At 37.3% G+C, this 22,415-nt stretch overlaps 1 protein-coding gene across 5 annotated transcripts in view; it reads left to right on the top strand.

Moving 5' to 3' along the window:
- Window positions 1–22,415, top strand: part of TOX (thymocyte selection associated high mobility group box) — a 302,497-nt gene that overhangs the window by 101,537 nt on the left and 178,545 nt on the right. Inside the window, exon 2 of one of the 5 annotated variants that reach the window (XM_019632152.1) lies at window positions 9,609–9,650. The exons of the other annotated variants lie outside the window; for them this stretch is intronic. Coding sequence (XP_019487697.1) covers window positions 9,609–9,650 — 42 coding nt within the window. The remainder of the gene's footprint in view (window positions 1–9,608; window positions 9,651–22,415) is intronic. 5 annotated transcript variants of the gene reach the window in all.

The following is a 22,415-nucleotide window of genomic DNA, read 5'->3' on the forward strand; positions in this document are numbered from 1 at the left end:
GGGTGGGCACTGTCTCTTAAATCACATTCCTTAAATATCCCACTACCTTGGGCCTCCATTTCCCAGTTCCTTCTCCCTAACGCCCCCTTCCAATATTTCCAGTGTGCCCCAAACTTATTGCTAAAATGCTCATTCCATGAGTTACCTCCATCCCTTCCCCAAACATGGGATCCAACTCTGGTTTTAAACTACTAATAATCAAAGGTTCACCAGTTGTCATGAATCTAAATGTCAGATTGGTTATTGGTTTAATTCACCATTAAATTCCTAGTCTTTAGAGTAGGATTCTAGGTCATTTATATGTTAATCTTATAGCCACAGTAAAGAAACAAAAGGTTGGTTGCATTTTGTTGAGAGCAGGCCAGGGTCACAGAGAGGAGGAGGGTCTAGTGACAGCAAGGTGGCTTTGCTTGACTCAGGAATGATTCAAACACTTTATAATTAGGTCACATTGGAATTGAGTTCCTTCCCCCTTAAATTTGTGTGTCAAACCTCACCTTGACATTTCATGAATTCCTCTTGTAGGATTTTTGTCCCCACCATATGCAGAAAATGTGTTTCTTTAAGGAGCAGTATTGAGTCGCACGTTGAATCGCTGTTGAAAAGAGAAAGCAGGTACTGGTAGGACCCAGAGTAGAGGAGGAAGAAGAGAAGCTAAGGTGTTTGAGTTACTGTGTACCAGGCAACAAGACAAGAGCTTTCACATGTAATCTCACTTAATCTTCAAGTAAACCCAGAAGAGAGGTAGCATCCTCCTCCTCCTCCTCCTCCTCCTCCTCCTCCTCATCATCATCTTAGCAATTAGGAAGCTGATAGGAGGTGAGGGGAGAGGTTAAATACTTTAATTAAAGTTCCAGAAAATAACTGAAAGGAGTACTTACCCTACAGCCCAAAGTTAACCTATTTTGAAAGAAAGACGTGATGAACAAATACAGAGATTCCAGGACACTTGAAAAAGGATTTACTGAGTTTTGCCCACAGAGACTGCTATATCTAGAAAGCTCAAGCTCTCAAGAAAAACCAAAAAAAAACCAAAAATCAAAAACATAAACAAAAATCTTTCTTTCTCCCTTCCTAGAGCTTTTCAGCTAGAAAGAGAATGCTTGCCTGGGGAGGTGGTTCCTGCTGGGTAACTCAAGGCTGTTTTCAGCACTTCCCTGGTTGAGGCTGCTTCTTGTGGGGTAGGGATTCCACACGGAAAAGCTGCTCATTGTGCTGAGGAGACAGAATAGAAATAAATAGGATTTCCTCCAAGAGAAAGAGTTTTTGATGGATTGAAATCACATTGGTGGCAGGCTAATCCTTGGTCTCTTTGTTACGTTGGCTTTTGTTAAATAATGTCCAGTTACTACCTGTATCTTTATGTTCTTTAGATAAATTATGTGTAATTGTCAATCCTGACATGTTCCATGAGCCAAGTGAAAAGAGATCGAAATGCAATATATCTGAAATTAGCTTCATGGTTTTCCATGAGTGCTTTCTTTATCCAGGCAACTTTTTTTCCTAGAGGCGCTGGCTTTATTTCATTTCGAAAATCAGTAGTAAGAAAAGCCTTTCTTACTATAACGACTGTTAAAATTATGATTCAGTTATGCAAATGGACACATATACCAGCCACCTGGACTTTATCAGGGAGTCCAATGGAGATGACATGCACAATGATCCTTAGTCAAAACCCCTAATGATCCTTGCACTTAACCTCCCATTTGTTTTTAATAGGAGTTGTGACTATAGGAGGAATACATTTGTGTTCCTTTACTGCAGTGAATGGGGATGATAACATAGGCTCATTATAAAGCATCGTTAAATGCATTATTATAGTTTATCTTTACAATAACGCTATGTGGTCGGCATTATTATCCCAGTTGAGTTGAAGAGGGCTGCGAGGACCCAGAGTCAGAAAGGTTAAATGGGGTTTTCATAATCTCATACAGTTATCAGATGATACAGCTGGGATCACAATCCCATCAAAACCCATTGCACTGTGGGGGAATCCAGTATGACTGTGGTGGGTTATTGTAAATAAAACCTTTGCAAATTTTACATTTCAATTTTGGTTGACCTCTTCATTTTAAAAATTATATACAGTATTTTAATATCATCTTGTCAACAGCTCCTACTTCAACTATCTTTTCCAATTTTTAAATTCTTCTTGGATAGTCTCTTTAAAATGTAACAATACTGGACTTGATAATTGCCCACATTCATGATGTGCTTTTTAAGTATAAGGCAACTTACTAAATATTATATTTGTATTATGACATTTAATGTTTGCAATAATATTTTGATTAATTACCATTTTATCCATGAGAAAACTTAGGCTTTCAGATTTTAAGTAACGATCCCAAGTTTTCATGATTACTTAAGTGGAAGAGCTCAAAAGTAAACCTAAGCCAAACTCTAGAACCAATACTCATAAATTCTACAGGATTTTGTAACTTAGAGATAAATTTTGAAGATCATTTTTAAAGTCAAGAGTATAATTCTGATGGAACTTCTATAGCTCCCCAACCTTCCAATTCAAACAAAACTCCAAATTTAAAGAAAACAGCCTCTCCTCCTTCCATGTTTATTCTAAATCTGGATTACAAATCACTGACAGCTGGTTGGATGTTTTAATACATATTTCATTTGCATATTTCTTGTTTATTTCACATCTCCCTTTGCTATTGCAATGTTGTAGGTGAGATTAAATGGCAGCAGAAGCTACAAAATTAGGAGCTGCTCACTTTTTATTTGATTACTCTGAAATAGTGACCCAAGCCTGTGGTGGAAAAGGGAGGGATCTAGAAGAGAATGCTCTAACTCATGGAGGAGTGAAGAAAAAGAAACAAAGTAGAGTGTGGAAACACGAAAGGGATGAAAAAGAAAAGAGGAGATAGAAGAACCAGGAGAATACAAGATGGGACATGAGAACAGATGCCCCTGGGAGGTTTGTACTCATTAAGAAAGAGAGAATAAGGGAAAAAAGGAAGAAAAGAATGAATGAAGAAAGAAGGAGGAAGGAAGAAAGGAAAGAACAAAGGAAGGCAGGGAGGAAGGAAGGAAAGAAAGGAGGAAGGGAGGGAGGAAGAAAGGGATAAATGGAGGGAGGGGAGGAAAACGAAACAAAACTTAAGTCAAAAGAAAGAACTGGAGTGTATCATCTACTGACACCTTCCTGACCCCATTCCTCCCTTTGTGCTCCCTAAGAAAAAGCATTGTTTATAGCTTTAAACCAAGCTAACTGAATATTCATAGTATATAAAATTCTGTTAAGAAATTAACTTATTGAGGGCCACATTTACGGCCATTGTTATAGCCTGTCCGGGTGATTCGCCCATGAGTTTTCCAGGGAGAAATGTCACTTGACAGCCACCATGAGAAATTTTCCTGCCTTGAGGAGGCCACCACATTGAGAGACTTCTCTTGCAATGTGTCACGCCCATCGAACTCTGCAGGACTTAGGACTGATCATTAAATCCCCATGTGATTTCTAGAGCAATGACTCTGGGTCACGGGAAATGTGTTTGTGTATAGGAGGACCCACCCTCAGATGAAGGAGCGGCAACCTTGACTTGGTCTGCTGTGTGGGCCGCTCTCCTTTCAAGGTTTAGGGCAGGCCTAGCAGATAATAACAAACGCGCAGTCCAGAGCCCCTCTGACCAGGCATGGTTTGAGTGAGCACAGATTTTATTTTTTTTCCTTATTAAAAGGTAGGTACAGTTGATAGAACTCCCACTGTTTCTTATTTGTCCATTAATAATCTTGTCACACAGGCAGCAATTTATTTCTGTAGAATTTTAAGATATTTCATTCTACCAATAAATTAGCCTCAAAATGTGGGTAATTAAGATAATTTGTAAATCTGGATATAGCATAATCCTCTCATTCAAACAAATGTACAAATAATTTAACCAGTCTTTTACCAGTTGACCTGAGAAAATGAAAACCACTCCAATTAAAGCTATTCTCATTTGACAAAAGACGCTTATAAGAGTAAGAAGAAATAATTTTAATCTATAAAAATGGGGGGGGGAAAATGTGTAGCATGCTTTCCCTGTTTTGAATGTCCAAACAATCATGAGTTCAAATTTAAATTCACGGGAAGTGAAGCAGGTAAAATATAGGTGCATGGAAAAAGTCATGCTAAATTGAAAGCAACTAGAGTCTTCTTACAAAAGAAATATTTTCTTCACTTAGGATATCCGTGCTATAACTGAGAACATTCCAATTTCTTAGACAAACTTCCCAAAAGGCTATGAACCCATATGTCAGCATTGTTATTACTCATGTAGTTTAATATCTTTAGACAGTATTTAAATAGCATCAGCATATGATACAATTTCATGGACAAAATGATTAATCGAGTTGGCCAAAAAACATCAGCACTACTCTTGTTTATTATTTATTTTTTGATATTACCCCGCAGTATTCCAGAAAGAATTGGAGGAGGTTCCATTGTTCATGCAACAATAGATTTCCTTCCTTCTGAAATTGTGGTTTAGTGGCAAACAAGTTACATTCATCAGATATCGTATTGAAACCGTGTTCATGGATTCCTATCCCCAGCTGAGCGTTTCAGATCCCTGAAACACAGGTCCTTAGTTTCCACTTTCGGATGTACTGTTCTTAAACTCTAGCAACTGGCGTACAGCTGCCACGAGCTACATAAAAAGTTAGACATGCTGCCTTCTACTGAAAAGTTCATACACTGCTGTTTATTTGTGCTATTTCTCTTTTTTTCTACCAATTTTAGACATATGTCCAGTAGGTTAAATTAATTTTTCAAGAAAGGATTCCATTGAACTGTATCAAATGACAGCATGTAATAAAAAAGGTTGCATCATTGAAAAACAGATTATGACAACTCCATACTTTCCAGCAGAGCAGTCGTGATTACTGACAGCTCTGCGAACACTTGGAAAGTAGTGGTTTGTTTTGTGGGCACTGGGAGAATGCATAGGACTGGCAAACACACGACTGTGAGGCACAGGGTGGTTTTCTAAGGGACTTCTAGCTTTTCTGAACCTTTGGAGTCCAGGAGTCTGCGGTCCAGTTCCAACGTAATTCAGTCCATCAGCAAGTGTGTACTAAGCTTGTGTTTGTACTCAGCGTTATTGCTAATGAAAGTGAAAAAAAGAAATCTATGCATTCTGGAGTTAGGAAGGAGGCTTCATGGATGAGCTTGAACTTAAGCTTTGGAAGACACAGCTAAAATACCTGCAATTACATGGAGTTTGCTTTTCTGCAAGAGTTATTTTTTGATCTGGAAGTCTATGCACAAAAAGATCCTGTTCATTCTAAATTTTGGTTAACTTATTACAATTAGCTGTTTAAAGTTAGTATCTCAAGAAGTAAAAGCCAGTGGTGTACCTACGGCTAAAGTTAAGTATTATGTTTAAAGGAAGGTTGCTGGTATTAAGTCAATATTTAATGAATGTTACTGGAGGGTGATATACACATTAGGTCCTTTGAGAGAAATATAAAGTATGGGAAAGAAGTGACACCTGTACTTGATAAGTTTGCAATCTAGCAGTCCTTGACAATGGGGATAGAATTACAGGGCTCAGATTAAAAAGATATAAGCATATACCTAATTACACCTTTTTTTTCTTCCCCACCTCCCCTTTCCTTGTTCTAGTGAAAATGTCCATCACAATAACAAGGCAATTCGTTGTTCCAAAAAAGGAAGTATGTCCATCAGGGCGCAGGATTGTAGGGTTGCTTTAAAAGCCAGTATAGGACCTAGTGAGTTAGTGAAACATCAGATTTTTCTAAAACTATTTCTGTTTTTGTTTCTCAGGAACCTCTCAGTGTATGTTCCCTCATATGTATGTAAAGCCCAGCAGCTTAGGAGTTATATGTGAAATGTTTTCTTTCATTAAATAAAAGCAGCCCAGACACCATCTAAAACATGCATGCTCAGAGAATATTTGTTTCCTGACAAATGGAAGTGAAATGCATTGCCTGCTTATTAGAACATTAAAAGGTCTGGAATCCATGCAAAATGTCTCTTAAGCAAGAGCATATGACAGGGAGTGCTTTAGACAATAACTGGATGCACATTTGGCAAACTGAGGCATGGAGGGCAGCCAAAGGCTGTGCCTATAATGGTCTGACAAGCACACACCCTGGGGTGTGCTGCTTTCCTAATAAAAAGATTTGTGAAAGAAAATGCATCAGAACTGCTAAACTAATAGCTTTAAATCCACCAGGACAGCAGTTCCCTTTCAACATTAGCCAAGGGGCTGGTGGATACCGGGAGACTGGGCTTTGAGCTCCGCTGCAGTGCTGTGGGGAAAAAGAAAAGACACTGTGTTTCAATTCCAGGAAGGTTGTCAATGACCAATCTCTGTCATTCTAGAAACCAGCTTGATTAGCAGGTCTTTCCTCATTATTTTATGCTCATTATAAAAAAAAAATTATAGAAATTTGGTGATTTATAGCTGTTTTGTAGCAAGTTCTACTGTAAAACTATTTAGCTATATTTTACTGTGGTAATTCTTATTTTTCCAATTTGTTAATGTTATTATTTAAGACGTGCACAAATGTGATAAAATCCTGATTAACTTGTAGAGGATCCCATTTGCCAGCAACTGCTACTAATTTATAGAAAGTATTACCTTCCTTTGAGCTCGTCAATATGGTTAAACACATGGTACTTAGGCTATAATACTTGCTACAATCACTTTCATTATAGACATTTTAATAACCACTTATGTTATTTTCATGTTAAGATTACACAAAATAAATTTCTAAAAAATATTTGCTATTAGCATTATTTAAAAACTAAAATCAAAATATAATCATACATATTCCAGGCGTAGGCTACTATGTTGGTTTTCTTTCAATGATGGAATAAGTGAATAAACATTGCTATTTACTGTAGTCACAAAAAGTGTTCCATTTTATTATACCAACATTGATTGTAATAAAATCCCAACATTAATAATAATAATAGTTTTTACTATTTACTATGTTATCTAGCATATAAGTCAAGCACTGTATTAGGTATTTACGTTGTCTCACTTAATCTTTAAAACTGCCCCTAAAAGATAGGAATTTTTATCCCATTTTTTTCAGGTGATTTACCTGATTCCCATAGAGGTTAAATAATTTGCTTGAATTTTCATAGTTAATAAGTGATGGAACCAGGAATCTTATACAAAAGCAATGCTCTTTCTGGTCTTATTTTAAGCCTAATTAAAATTTCTTCTTTCTATTGGATTATAGGTCTTTAGTATAATGCATACAAGTGTTAATGACTCTATTTTATTTAAAGTACATTTCATGTATGATTTAGCCCCATATGTTAGCCCTTAGAATGATGGCTAAAAGCTCGACATACTTAACCAACCCCCAAAATTGAGATAGTGTGTTGTGGATATTACTAAAAGTCACCTCAACGGGGAAAAAGATAAAGCTATAGAAAATTGCCATTGACTGGAATCAAACTACACTAGTTGCTTACAATTGATTGTGTGCTATTCAACCACAAAGATAAATTAGAACACAGACTACTGCAATAGAAAAGTGGTTTAGATGTCACAGAGACAGTATGACTATTTTTATCTCTCAGTTGTAAACCATAGCTTGCAGTGGCTGAAATGACATTGAACTGTTTTTCTCTTTGATGATTTACAGCCTGTATAGTGCATTTGTAAGAGCAGATGTCACATTTTATGTATTTGAAAGTGTCAACTCTGCTGACTTATGTCTGAAGATTCTGTTCTTGAATCAATAGAATGTAGTGATTTCCATTTCTTAAAGTGATTTCCCCAACGTCATAAAAAACACATAGTGACGATTGGTCATTATAATGCTGCAGTTAAACTCTTAGTTTTGGTCTTGTATTTTACATACATCATACTGTTGATCATTATTTTGTGAAATCTGATTTGAATGAACAAGGAAGCTTCTAGTGAGCCAACCATGTTTGTGCTTAAACAAATTAAAAAATGTTTGCATTTCATCCCAGACATAGCTGTCCAAAGTCTAAGATGGATTGAGCAAAGGAAAATGCATCAGGGTTTTCATAATAAAAAATTATTCCCGGAAAGTCCACATATCCTTTATTCATCCCATATTTCAAATTGATTTTCATTTTACCATTTAGGGTGCAGTTACTGGTAGTCCCATCTTTTAAAAAGTCAAATTTGCATTTAAATAGAAACTGTTTCAATCATTTAACATCCAAAAACCCGAACATTTTATTCATTCATTTCTTTTAATCTTTTTTCTGCCTTTCGCTGTTGAAAAAAATCTTGTGTTGTACTTTTCCATAATCGTCATGAATTCTGAACTTCCATAATAACTGTAAGCGCCCTCTTCCTCATGTCACTCATTAAATCCCGTTGCTAATAGATAGATCTTTGGACATAGTTTAGGATCAGGTAAGAACAGAGTAAAAGTAGGGTGTAAAAAGCATCATAGCTGACAAGTCATGGTAGCACAATATTTTCTTCAATTAGGTCTGAAAAAAAACCATTACAACGAATATAACTTATAAATAAATATAGTGACCAAATAGAAAAAAGGCATTGAAAATAATAACCATGCAAATTGTTGTTTTAAATATTGAAATCATAGAATAATTTTTTGTTACCTAGTAACTAATAGTAACTAACAGTGTAACTACAGAGGGTGCCAAAAAGATGTATACACATTTTAAGAAAGGAAAAACCTATTAAAATTGTAATACTCGATATACACCGATAACAAAAGGTGAATGCAAGTCATGTGTATACATTTTTTTGGCAGCCCGGTATTTTCATGAAAAAGTGTAAATGTGTAAAAAATATTTTGAAGGTTAGTTTGATTTTTATTTAAAATGTATCAAAGCCATTTGTTTTTTAAAGAAAATAAAAGCACAGGTCAGTTTTATCAAAATGTAATTAGTGCAGAAGCCACAAATTAAAAATATGAAAACAGGATAAAACATGGGCTTCCATGTAAGGAAATGGAACTTTCCTTGTCAGCATTTGTAGACATCTATGTGTTTCTCCCTATTCATTTGAGACACCATTTTCAACAATTTAAGAACGTCAAGAAATGGCTTTAGTTGACCTAAACTTGTGGTGCATTCATTCTGCCACCAAACAAGTTAATGTTCATGATGGATTTATTCCTGGTAAGAAAGACTATTTTATAATATTTATCTTATTACTCGTTTATTGTCTTTTTACTTATAAAATAAAAGAAAAGCACTATAATTTTCATTCACCTGGTAATATAAACGTATTAAATGGTTAGAAGATATTTTAAAATATTGGCATTTCATTTTATTATATGCCTGCATTTTAAAAAATATTTTAGTATTTTAAATTGTACCATTGTCAAGGTGCTTGACAATGGAGAGATATTTTCATTGATAAAGGCAAAGTTGTCCTAACTAACTCACTTATTCATAACACAGTAATTCTACTATGAGCATTTTATGACTTATTTTTCCTGGTCTCTTTTGATTAGGGGTGTGTGTGTTTGTGATTGTCTGTGAGTGTTTGCAACTAACAGTGCAACATATATCATTTTGTGATCTGATTTACCTCATAACTATTTCAAAAAAATCAGACTAAAGAATAGTACTTTTTAATCTTTTGTTTTGTTTTGTTTTGTTCTGTTAACAGATGCCTGTCTCTGGAGGTCCGTATTTTTATCTTCAGACTCAGGTCTGTCATTAAAACTCACAACTGCAATTTATTTGCATCCTTGTATGATCACATAACTGAGTAAGGCACAAAATACCCTGTTCTCAATTTTGCTCGGTCCTGTCAATTTATGTCCCATCATAACTAATGATTGATTGCAGTGAGTTGCTTAGAGTCACTTTTCACATCTTTAGATGTTTGCCGGTTTCTGCATGCAGCTTTTTAGGGTGGGGGTGGGAGGTATGTGTTAGGTAGAAGTGAGAGAAATTGAACCACAAATATTTAGCATTACTTAAGTCAAGAAAACGATTAGTCTAGAATTAGGAGAGGGGAGACAAACAACTGTCAGGTGGTTCTTGCTATTTCTTTGATGTATGAGCATCACAGTCTACATCTGAATGGTTGTCATCTTGAAACTCAGTCTAAACACAAGGGACCTGGGAGAGTCCTTTATGTCACATGGGAGGTGAATAAATGAAGGCAGAGAAAGCATGATCCTAGTTCTCACAAGATGTTTAGCCGACTCATTTCTGCTTGGAGACTGTTACAGAGATTGCGATTGTGTCAGACTACAATAATTACCGATTGTACTAAGCTTGCTATCATAATTCTATTACAAATCCATATTCTCTTTCTAGTTTAGAGAATCTAGATAGACTAGTAGGAAGAGAGCTAGAAAGACACACCCAAATGAGAAAAGAAAGCACTTTTAAATTTCATAATTGAATTGCCTGGTTTAAATTTAATGTCTTGAATTATTTCAGTGTTTTCCTCTGTGTGCTGAATTTTTACTATGAGAGTTGTGATATGTGACAAAAAGAAAATTTCCTTTGCAGTGGAGTTGTGATCTCTTTAATGTGTTTAAGTGTGTGTTTCTGATTACTGGTATAATTTTGGTATACAAATGTCAAAACATTACAAAAATTTCAATCTCTCAATTTCTATATATTTCTATACACTGATCTAAAGCAAGTTACCTACTAAGTAACAATGCTGAATGATTCAAATTAAGTGAATTATACAGACTTGTAGAGGGATTAAAAGATTCTCCAGCTGAACTGAGTACAGCAGGTTCTCAAATAACATTGTTGAGTTCAACGTTTTGTTATAACATTGATGAGGGGGAAAAAAATCTATTTCTGGTGGGACCACTGTCTGTGTGGAGTTTGCACGTTCTCCCCATGCCTGTGTGGCTTTTCTCCCGGTCCCCCCGTTTTCTCCCACATCGCAAAGATGTGCGAGTGAGGTGAATGGTGTGTCTACATCATCCCAGGCTGAGTGAGTGTGGGTGGGTATGAGGCCCTGAGATGGAAGGGCGTCCTGTCCAGGGTGGGTCCCGCCTGGCACCCTGTGCTGCCCAGAGAAGCTCTGGCCACTGCCACCCTGAACTAGAATAATCGGGTTAAAAAATAATGATCTTACTTGTTTTTATTCATCTTTCTTAAATGTGTATATAACTCACATTTATTTCAGTGTTTAATATTAAGAGTGTTTTTGGTCTCTATTTAGAAGTTTGGTGATGTTTTTGTGATAAGAAATATGCCGTAAGAACTTAAGTCGTGTTTCTATCAGTTAACCTTTGGTAACACTGGTTTCATTATACATCGTTTCATTTAAAGCAGCGGTTCTCAACCTTCCTAATGCCATGACCCCTTAATACAGTTCCTTATGTTGTGGTGACCCCCAACCATAAAATTATTTTCGTTGCTACTCTATAACTGTAATTTTGCTACTGTTATGCATCTTAATGTAAATATCTTTTTGTTTTCCGATGATCTTAGGCGATCCCTGTGAAAGGGTCATTCGACCCCCAAAGGGGTCGCGACCCACAGGTTGAGAACCACTGATTTAAAGTCACAGTTTCCAAAAACCTGTTGATGTTAAGTGAGGACTTACCATATGTCTAAACAAGAAATTCCATTATTATGGGTTGATCTAAAAAGTACTTATAATGCAAAACTTTGGCTCAGTTATAGATCCAGTGGATAAGACAATATCTAATTGCATTTTCTATAGCATTCAGCTCATTTTTCCCAATGAACTTTAAATAATATTCATGTAGCCTCTAGCTCCTCCTTTGTACATGCTGGGTATTCCCATAGTGTCTTCATTATAATTACTTTATTATTTCTACAGTGTATCACCATAGACGCGATTTTCCTTTCTTATCACTTTCTCTTTAATATCACTTCTCCCTTGCTGCCAATCAATTTGATTTAGCTTTATTTTATAACCCCCTCAGCTACTATCTGTAAGAACTGAATATACACATCCGTTCTTTTCATTTCCTCCAAAGGATTTCATACTCTTTTACCCTCTGTATCTTTTTAGATCAAATTCTTCCTCCTGTAAAAACGTGCCATATTTTGAAAGAGTACTTAATTGTGTGTGTGTGTGTGTGTGTGTGTGTGTGTGTGTGTGTGTGTATACAGGGTATATATTTTAACTGAGTATCCAGATTCCTAATTTCTTTTGGTCTTCCTGTCTTGATTTTCGGGCTTGCAGAATTACATAGAAAAATACTTTTACTTTATTTTAAGTTTTAAATCTGACTTTAAAAACCAAATCCAGCCCATCTTGTGTCTACTGTGTAAGTTCCTACGCTGATCACACAAAACGGCTTGGCTGTCTCTCCTTTCACTCATGACGTGTGAGAAACTCATTCAAGTTAATAAATCGAATTTTCTCTAGAAATTCCCGAGTCACATTGTGAGTCTGACTTGATAGCTCCCCGTACTTTTTCTGAAAACAAGATGTCACCGCGCCATTTCATCTATGGTGCTTTCGCCTCCAGTGATGTGCTCTGCCTGTCTTTGTCACACAAGGACAAGAAGAGTCCTGCTGCAGAAACCCACGAATCTCTCTCTCTTTCCGATGTGTCCTCTGTACTAGCAGTCTCATCTCCAAATGATCAAATCTCAACATGTTGCTTTTATATTTTATATCAAACTATGTCCTAGGCAGTCACCAACCCCACAATTCCACTTTGTTGTTTCTTTCCCCTTCAGGGTCTACCATATTTCCACAATAGTCTTGACAACAATTTCAATTCCTGATTTTTAGTTTCCAGAAACCTTGTCAACTTTACCTCTTAGCTCTTTTCCTTTTCTCTTTTAACCTTCTGTACCATGCAGGGACTTAACTTCCTTTCTCTAGCCACAGTGCTTTAATTTCTTATCACTTCCTGAAATTATTTCTGTAATTGAAGATTCAGCTTTTATTTTTTTAGGACTTCTTCATCAGTTTAATTTTTGATGAACTGGTCACTGTATTGTATTTAAGTCAGTTATGTTCAATCATGTCTCTAATCTTAAAAGCAAAACTATTTGGTCCTCCCTTTATGCTAGCCTGGTGATATTCTCTATAACAATATGAAGTTAGTTTCTTTTCAGTTATTGGGAAGGCTCAGCTGCTCATGGAAACTCATGTCACCAAAGCAAATGTTTTCATTTTAAAGCAAACATTTTTATTATAAACATGATGCCCAAGAAAACATTTGGTAGCAAAAGGAAGCAACAGATTGAACTGAATTAATAAAATAAATTAGTAACTAGCGATTTTGGAGTGTGCTCTGTTGGCAAGATTCAGAGGATTTAGAAAATTCACCTGATTTCTTGCACTCCGGCTCTTTCAGATCAAGGTCAACCTTTGGACTTCCATATTTAAAATAGGAAACCTTTCTGAATTGATTATTCAGTTAACTAAATCTTTACAAAGGCAGTGAACTTTGATTATATGTTCCTAATTATTGTTGGGGGACCAGATATACCTTTTAGGCTGCTACTGATTAATAACTAAAACATTTTTCCAATCTTAGCATATATTTTTATTGAATCAAGGCTAATCCTCTTCTTTATATTAAATTATTTTGTACATATTCACCATTGATTATCTAACATTAACATGACCACGATATTATATCTGAAAGTATAACCTGAGCATTTATGTAATATGAATGGTCTAAGAATAAGCAATTATATATATAATGTATAAAATATATACTTTATGCAAGGTTGAATGTAAGAAATTATTACTAAAATATTAGTTTGATGATCTATCTGTTGGCTATGACTCTGAACTTCTATTTTTAAGATACTCTACATGCTCAGTTTGATCTTGTTAAATAATGACCTGCAAACACAGCACTTAAGTGGAACACAGGAGTAACTAACTCGTTGACTCAGACGTCTTTCTGCACTTGGCAGGCTGATGAATGGAGTTGTTGCAGTCGGATGGGGTGGGAATCTGTGACTCTGAAGCCTTAAGGCCTAGCTTCCAAAGTGAGAGACGCATCAACGTCCTCGTTCCCACACAGAGATGCAGTTAAATTGGATCCACAGGTTGTTCAACCTGAACCGTTGGTTCATGTCTTAATCCACGGGTCTCCCCGCTGGCTTTAGTTTAGTCTTGCTTATTTCTTCTAAGTTGCTCACCTCTCAACAATAACTTTCAAAGCAGAGCTCCATTTGTTACAATTCTCATCAAATCTGCTTGTGGATACCTGCCTTTTTTCATGGACCCCTGCAGCTTTCACATTTCTACCTGTGAATATTTGAGGGAAAAGGCTGTGACTCTTTCAGGCTTATTTTGCATTGGAGATAGTCTTACCTTTGTATTTTTATAAGGCCTCTTTCAGAGTATGCTACAGAGGGGTCAGTCAGTCTGGTTCTGGTTATTAGTCTAAAGATGTGTGTTTTATATAGTGGTACATTTCTAAAAATACTTAGGTAGGAAATCAACCACCACAGCTATGCGAGTTTGCAAGAGAGCTCTAGCTCTAGATCTCCACTGCGGAGACTGAAATGGGGGACTGTCATTGCCTAACTGGCTAAACTTTCTGCTAATTCCACCCGAACACCTCCTCAACTCAAACTCAAGTATACTATGGTCTTTTCCAAAGAAATCAGGATGACTATTTTATTGTTGTTTTTATTAAACAAAGAACAGTTTTCTAATGGGGTAAATATAGCTATAATTTGACTATAAAAGAAAATATTTTGCAATATCACGTTTTTTTCAAATAGGGGCTCATTGATATAACTCAGTACAAAAGTATCAAAAATATCAAAGTACAGAAAAATAAAGGAGACTGTCTAGTATTAAAGGACACCAAGAAGTAGATTAAAATTACAGGAAAGGGGCGTTGATCTAATAAATTTTTCCTTCATTATTAAATTACTTTAGTTACCACCTACCTTTTTCCGGAAAGGACCTAAGAAATGGCAAATGGTTAAAATCTAATCTGTGTGTAGGACTGGAACCTTGATGATTCTGAGATGAGGGCTGGATGTTCCTCAGAAATGGGACTCTGGAAAGGAAGACTCTTGAAATTGAACTTGGAAATTAGACTTGGCCCCAGCCAGACCTGTCCCACTCACTCCACACTCTCAATCTCTGCTTAGCTTCCTAGTGTGGGAAGACATTGTGAGGCCTCGTTGTAAAGACTAGTTAAACAATACATGTAGAAAATTTGAACCCTGAAATATGTTTTACACATGCAAAGCATTTTCTGGGAAGAGTACATTTCTTCACATTCTCCAGGACTGAACGGAAAGTGGAAATATGCTTGTCAGAAAGAGTAAAACTGCTCTAAAAATTACAATGTTCAAACTGGACGAGGAATAGATTTCCATATTTATTGAGTAAGGGAAGAACAGGCCCAGTAACGGAGGGAATACCAACTAGATGAAATGTGGCATCTGGGACAAGTAAATTAAAATTATTCCCTGCCCCAGGAAAAACCCACTAAAAACAACTGCTTTTTACTCTATCTCATTACTGAGTGAGTCACCTCGGTTTTGAAATGGCACAAAGTAATCGAAATGATATTTTACTTGTTGGTAAGGATTCATTCAAGCAAGTGCATCAGTCACTGAGTTACAAAATGCTGAAGTATGTTTTTCATGATGGGAAAGATGACCAGCATAGAAAGAGATGGGTCTAATTGCTCTCCTCCAATTCACCATATTTTTACAACATAAAATGAACACCTTTATTTTTCTGTTTTGGAGGTAATCATTTTTGAGTGTATTTCTAGTTTGTTCAAATCATGCATTTTTCAGTCATATGTGTAGAGGAGTGGAGAGATCTTGATAAACAGTACCTATGTACACTATGTATTTTTATATAAATGATATAAATTTTAAGTAATATGTAATTTGATATAAATTATAAGTAATATGCATTGTGACATTAAAATGAAAGAAGGTGATTATTTTTGCAAATTTTTTTTTTTAAGATTTTATTGGGGAATTGGGGGAGGGGAACAGTGCTGGGGAATCAGGGGAAGGGGAACAAACAAGTTGCTGTCCTTTTGTTCTTCAGTCTACTTGTGGAGGACATCGCTTCACTGGCCCATGTTGGTATTATCATTGCGCTCTTCCCGGGTAAGGCAGGTTGGTCGCCGCCCACTGGACGGCTGCTCATGGAGGCTCTTGGCAGCTCACGCCAGCTGCCGGCTACCGGCCGCCGGCCACCGGGCACTCACGGCAGCCCAGATCCAGGTCGAGCCGTTATTCACCATCTCAGCTGTAGAGGGCGCAGCATCACTGGCCCTCATGTGGGATCCGAACTGGGGCCCTGCTGCTCAGAGCTGGCATCCCAAGCCAACTCTTAACTAATGCACCACTTGGCCAGCCCCCTATTATTGCAATCTTTATTTGGCTTTTTAGGGCACTGTAGTTCATCAAGTATTTGCAGTTAACTCTCTTAAGAGTAAAATCAAAAGAAATTTGGAATCCATAAACGGAAACTCAGAATACTCATTTTGTCTTTGGGAAATAAATCCCTAGCCTCTGTATTATGAAGGAGCTATTTTTTAGTATTTTGCTTACGAAATTAAAAAAAAATCACATTAGGTGATAAATTGGGATTTGGAATAAATGCTATACTCTTAGATCTGTATGTATTTGCATAGCAATTCTCTTCAACTGAAGTTTAAATAAAGTTAGTGGTAGATACTGTTAGTGGTGATGATATTGGTGATGAGAGATTTAAAAATTTAAATAAGTTTTTGTATATTAAGTTGAATATACATAAAAAAGGACATGTTCTCAGCCACTGAGATGCTCAAAGTCTGGTAGGACAGACAGTTATGTAAAGAGTATATTGAATCTTACTGTGATGCACACAGAGCTATAAGGATGTACAATACATGGAGAGGACAGTGATACATGAGAAAGAAGTTGATTGAAGTGACCAGAAAGTAATAAAGAGCGATCAGCTCTTGTAGTCTTCAGGGCAGTGGGCCACCCTCTGATACCAAGGTCAGGTTGGCTGCTCTTCTAGAGTGTTTTGTCACCTATATGGAAATGAAAGTCAGATCAAAAGAGGAGAGATGCCAACAGCTTTCTCTGAAACAATGAAGCTTCAGGTCATCTCTGAAAGATTAGGAAATATTTTAGATCTTTTGTTTGATTTAATATATGTTTTCAATTGTATGGTCTTACTGTACATGCAACCTCTTAGCTCTGTAACACAGTTCTACCATAGAACTCTTGCCACTGGGTGTACTTAGAGGTTAGCAGTGGGGAATTAGCAATCATGCCAGGAAAAAGAAATCAGCATTCTAGACAACAGGACTTTTCTACTAGAGGGACTTTGAGTTCCCAAGAGCCCTAGGGGATTTTTGTCTTTTCTAAAATTAAAACAAACAAACCAAAAAAACCTTGTTATTTTTAAAGCTACAGTCTAAATAGAGATATATAACTTGACCGATTATTTTTTCCTTAATAGAAATGTGTGTATCTGTTCTTTTTATTCCCTCTTTATGCAAATTTAAATGGATTCTTCTGTACTTCCTTCATCTCAACACTAATTGATAATTTCTCTGAGTTCTTCTCTCAGGCACTGCCATATCCCTCGATTGAGCCTCCACTGGAAATGCAGACTTTTTCATACTAAAGTCTGTACATTACTGAAAAATTAAAAGTTCACCTGTGTCTTCATGGAAGGACTGACAAAGAAAGAAAGCCATTTCCAGTTATCCAGTTGCTTTCTGGTTAGTCTAAATTTGTCTCAGATCTGTAGAAACCCCTGATAAATATTAAGAAAATGTTGTGGATCTAGGTTACAATAGGCTGTGTTCTATTTTTGAAAATTTTCCATAGGTAGAACATTTCACAAAGTCTATACTTAGACCATATAGTATGCTACCATGGCAACTGGTCACCCAGCCAAGTGGGGAAGGCTGATCTTGGTGTTCTAAAATGTGGTGAGAGACTTTTCCCCTTAGGTCATCAGAGAAGATTCTAGAATTTCCCAGAAGGACTATGACAAGTAAATTGAGAATGCAAATTATATGACAAAAATCAATGACTCAAGAGTAAAGGTCTGTGATCTTAGATTGAGAAGAATGCACTCAGGTTAGCTCTCCCTGCCTGCCCTTAACCCAGTCCAGCAGCCTGAACATTGAATGGCATGACTGAAATGAAATGCTTGGTTAGCCCCAGAATCCCACCTTGGTCTTACCTCTGGGTCTTATCACTATTTTCATTTCCTCTCAGAAGAAAGTCTGGCCTCGCTGTATCTTAAATGCATTCATTATCTTTCCATGGAAAGCTTTGCTGTTCCTGTACCTGTGGATGAGAAAGATGTGTTCCCACCTGGCCCAACAATTCCCAGCCTGGGCTTTAAAACATCCTGTGCTGACCTCACAGGTTCCTCTTTCCACCATTTCCGGTGGGACTTCATTAATATTCATCAACATCAGTGGCCCTCTTAAAGAAGCTGTAGCCATAAATATCCCTTGGCCACACACCTCCATCTCCCCAGAATGAAATCCAACCTCACGTAAAACACTATATTTGCTATAAAAGTGTAGCTTCAAGACAAAGACCCTAGACCTCTCATATATGGAAATTGTGGAGTCCTCCTGTCTAGCAAGTCCTTCACTGTTCTGTCTACTCCTAGAGAAAAATTGGTGACTCTTCCTGGTTCAGGTTTCATACTGTTGGCTGAGTTCCTGCAGTCTGTCTTGGTTGCTGCCCTAGTTCTCTGCCCACCCACAGAACAGAGGTGTCAGGCTTTCCCTGAGCCCAGTGACTAACTGAGCCTTTCCTGACAGTGATCCCATGTTCTCCCACTCTCCCTGTTCTCTCACTTCTTTTTCTTAACTTGGGTGCCGTGGGGATAGCCTATTCTAACTTCCGTTGTTGGACTCTTACATAATGAAAACATCTTACCTACGCAACAATAAAGTTAACAAATAAACACAGTCATGGATAGAGAAAGATAATCTCTGCTACAGTTGTATCGCCTTCATCTTCAAACTTTAATTTGTAGGTAAAGAAGAGAATTGAGGTGAAAAACATTGAGCTAATTTAACAGTGACGAGAGTTCTATTAGTTGGCTTCAAAAAAGTTGAGTAACAAAATAAATAAGTCATGGGGATGTAATATACAGTATAGGGAATACAGTCAATAATATTGTAATAACTTTGTACAGTGACAAATGGTTACTAGACCTATCATGCTGATCACTTTGTAAGATATATAGGTATTGAGTCACTGTGTTGTATACCTGAAACTAATATGATGTTGTATGAAAACTAAACTTTAAAAAAAAAATAGAGAGAAAAACAAAAGTTGAGTAATGCTTACCTCCAAAAATGCAGCTTTTGCTTAGCAAAGAGTCCTTTTTAGCTTCAGTAAGATGATCGATTGGAATGTTGATGTTTTCTTTCATGAGAAGACGTGACTACTATTCTTTATAGGAAGCTGATACTAAAGATTCTTACAGTAAGTTCATCAGATGACAGAGTATTACTGACCATGAATCCATGCAGAAGAAATGAGTAGTTTCCTACCCAATGCAAAAAATAACGCCGGGCACCTAAAATGTGCACGTGATTTTAAAAGTAAGAATTTATCCTGAAATATCTAGATATGAATATTCCATATACTGCTGAAACAGACAGACATTCTGTGCCAATAGAAGGAAGGGAAAATTCTGTACAATATTATGGTATTTCCATTTTTGAAAACACTGATGTATTTCTATCTGCAGTGAACACTCGCATACATTGACCAAAACATAATTAAAAAAAAATTATGTGGCTGCATCCTGGCTGTCAGTCAACCCCTAACCAGCTCTGCCAACAGAATTCTTTTAGACTTGGGCCTCTGTGTTTGAACTTCTTTCTTGGTTGCCTATGCTTGCCACCCTTCGCCTTGCTTTCATTCCATTTCAGAAAACAACTATTTTTACATAAACTACAAAGTTACAGCCAGCAGCATGTGTAGCAGAGACAGACAGCCTGCGGTTGGTTGCCCAGGGACTTCTCATTTTATCTTTGCACAGACCCAGCATGGCCTGCCAGGTACAACTAGGGTAACAAGGACTCCAGCGTCTCCATCATGCCAGCAGCCCAGCCAATGCCAAGACCCGTGCGTCGATATGCCAGGGCTGTTTGACAGCGCGGGGAGATTCTGTAAATCATGCTGCTCCCATTTTTGACAGTCTGAGAGAGCATTAACCCTCCTTATGACCCCAAGATGTCCTTTCTCCACAAGCGTGTGTTTGCAACATCAATGCATTCCCAGGGCTTTTTGAAGATTAATTCCTTGCTAGAGATAAAATGCTCTCACAAAACGAGGAAATTCGGAACAAGTCTGAGTATTATCTAGCATATTTCTTTGGGACAATTTCTAAAGTCACAAATCTCATTTATGTTTCATATTACTAGTGTAGAGAGTAAAATCCTGTTGCAGAAGATACACTTTGTAACAAGACATTGATAGCTCCCCCAAAATGCTAAGGACAGAAGTGATCAGGTCTTAAGAAGTGATCAGAATGATATCCTGAGTGACAATTGCCTCCCCACCCCCCAGAACTTATTGTAGTTTTCTTCTTTTAATTGATCTACTCTACATTTGGGGTTTCTATAGATACTTTTGGGTTTTCCTAAATAGCACTATCACTTTGGAAAATCAGACTTTCTCTAATTCTTGAAGAAGCACATGATTTACTTTCTTTTCTAGCTTGAAGGCCAATGTTTAATCTTCTTATTAGTCGTATCCTAAATGAGCAATTCTCTTCAGCTTCATTAAATTGGATAATTTGGATTGCACAGTTATCAGCCATTTTTATCAGAATCACAGTTCATGTTTGTCAGCATGTTTTCCTGGTCATCTTTACCCACCATGGTATGGGACAGCAGAGTATCACCTTCTTACACAATCAGTAATGTGATCATGTCAGCTCTGCAACCCACTGTCTGCGCTTGATCCTCGCTGCACACTTCCTTTCTGCCTCAGTTTTCCTCATCTGTCAAACTCATCTGATTCTTGTGGGGCTTACAAGCATGAATACAGGTAAAGCATTCAGAAAAATGCTCCATTTTGTAAGTTCAATGAATGTTAGATTAAAAGCAAAATGAAAGGCTCTGGATAAAGGAATTGTTTTTGAGGACCTCAGGGGAAAGTATCTTTTATTCTAAAGGATGTTGCCCAGGGATACATTTAGCTTCACTGTGGTTCATGCTTCAGAGGGCGTGGGTGGAAGATGGGAGGGTGTCCTAAGTTTTCGGGCTGGTGAGCTCCAAGCCCACTCTGCTCCATCACAGGCTCACCTACTGACCAATACAAAGATGCTTTTGACAAAGCATCTGTGAAAAGGTGTAGCTTTAACTATTGGCAGCAAAGTATATACAAGCTTGCATTTGCTGGGATGTTCTACAAGCCTCCTCTGCCCCAACCCTCCCCCATGTCTGCTAGTCCACATTACGTTTGCATCGCAGAGCTGCGACATTGACAGTGCAAACTGATGGTGACTTCAGTATCCTTCAAATAGGGTTTGTAGAAGCAATCTTAGTGAGAAAGGAGCGGAGTGCTTTCTCTGCTAAGTTGCTTTTTGTTTCAGGTAACAGAATCCAACTCTGGCTAACTGAAGCAACAACAAAAATTGAGTAGGATACTAGAGTATTTCATGGAATCCAGGAAGCAAAAAACTGAGTGTGGGAAGGACAACAGAATGTTGGGCCCACCAGAGCGTGGTTAAAAGCACACTCTCTAGAGCCAAACCCTGTCTGAGTTCATATCCCAACTCTTCAGCTTGCTAACTGTGTGATCATCGACAAGTTCTCTACCCACTCTTTGCCTCAATTTCCCCTGTCTGAAACATGGAGATAATAATAATTAAAAGAGGTAGTATCTGAAAGGACTTGGGACATTGGGACACAGAAAGTATTGCATGAGGGCTGGTTAAGTGAAAATCATGGACACTCGTCCCACCCTCCCTCCCCACAGAACACTGCCACTGCTGGGCCTCAGCTCTGAGGACTTTGTGTCTCTGGAGTGAATCTGATTGGCCCAGCCTGTGTTTGACCTCAAATCTGGTTCATGAAATGCAGGTAGGGCTCCTGTGGGCTGAACTGTCTTCTTGGGCTGGGGTCCAAGAGGAGGCTATGGTTATGAGCCCTCTAGCCATAACATGCTTGCAGCCTTCTGAGTTCAAAAGAAAGAATGGTCATAAAACATTTCATTTGAAAATAGTTTGCATTAATAACTAACACATTGTCAAATACTGCTAATGGAAATATGCTTGCTTTTTTTCTGTAGAAATACCAAGTCTCCTACAACTCTAATATTTGAAGAGCTTAATGAGATGCAAGTGAAATAGCATATGTTCTTTTGTTAACACCAAAAGAGAAAACAATTACTCAAGCAGCCATTTAGCTCATAGTTAATGGGAAGGAAACACTGGAGGCAAAATGTGTAAAACTGCTAATGTGTGTGCGCGTGTATATATATATATATATATATATATATATATATATATATATATATA

The sequence above is a fragment of the Hipposideros armiger genome, unplaced genomic scaffold, assembly GCF_001890085.2.
Source record: "Hipposideros armiger isolate ML-2016 unplaced genomic scaffold, ASM189008v1 scaffold_1087, whole genome shotgun sequence".
Classification (NCBI taxonomy): domain Eukaryota; kingdom Metazoa; phylum Chordata; class Mammalia; order Chiroptera; family Hipposideridae; genus Hipposideros; species Hipposideros armiger.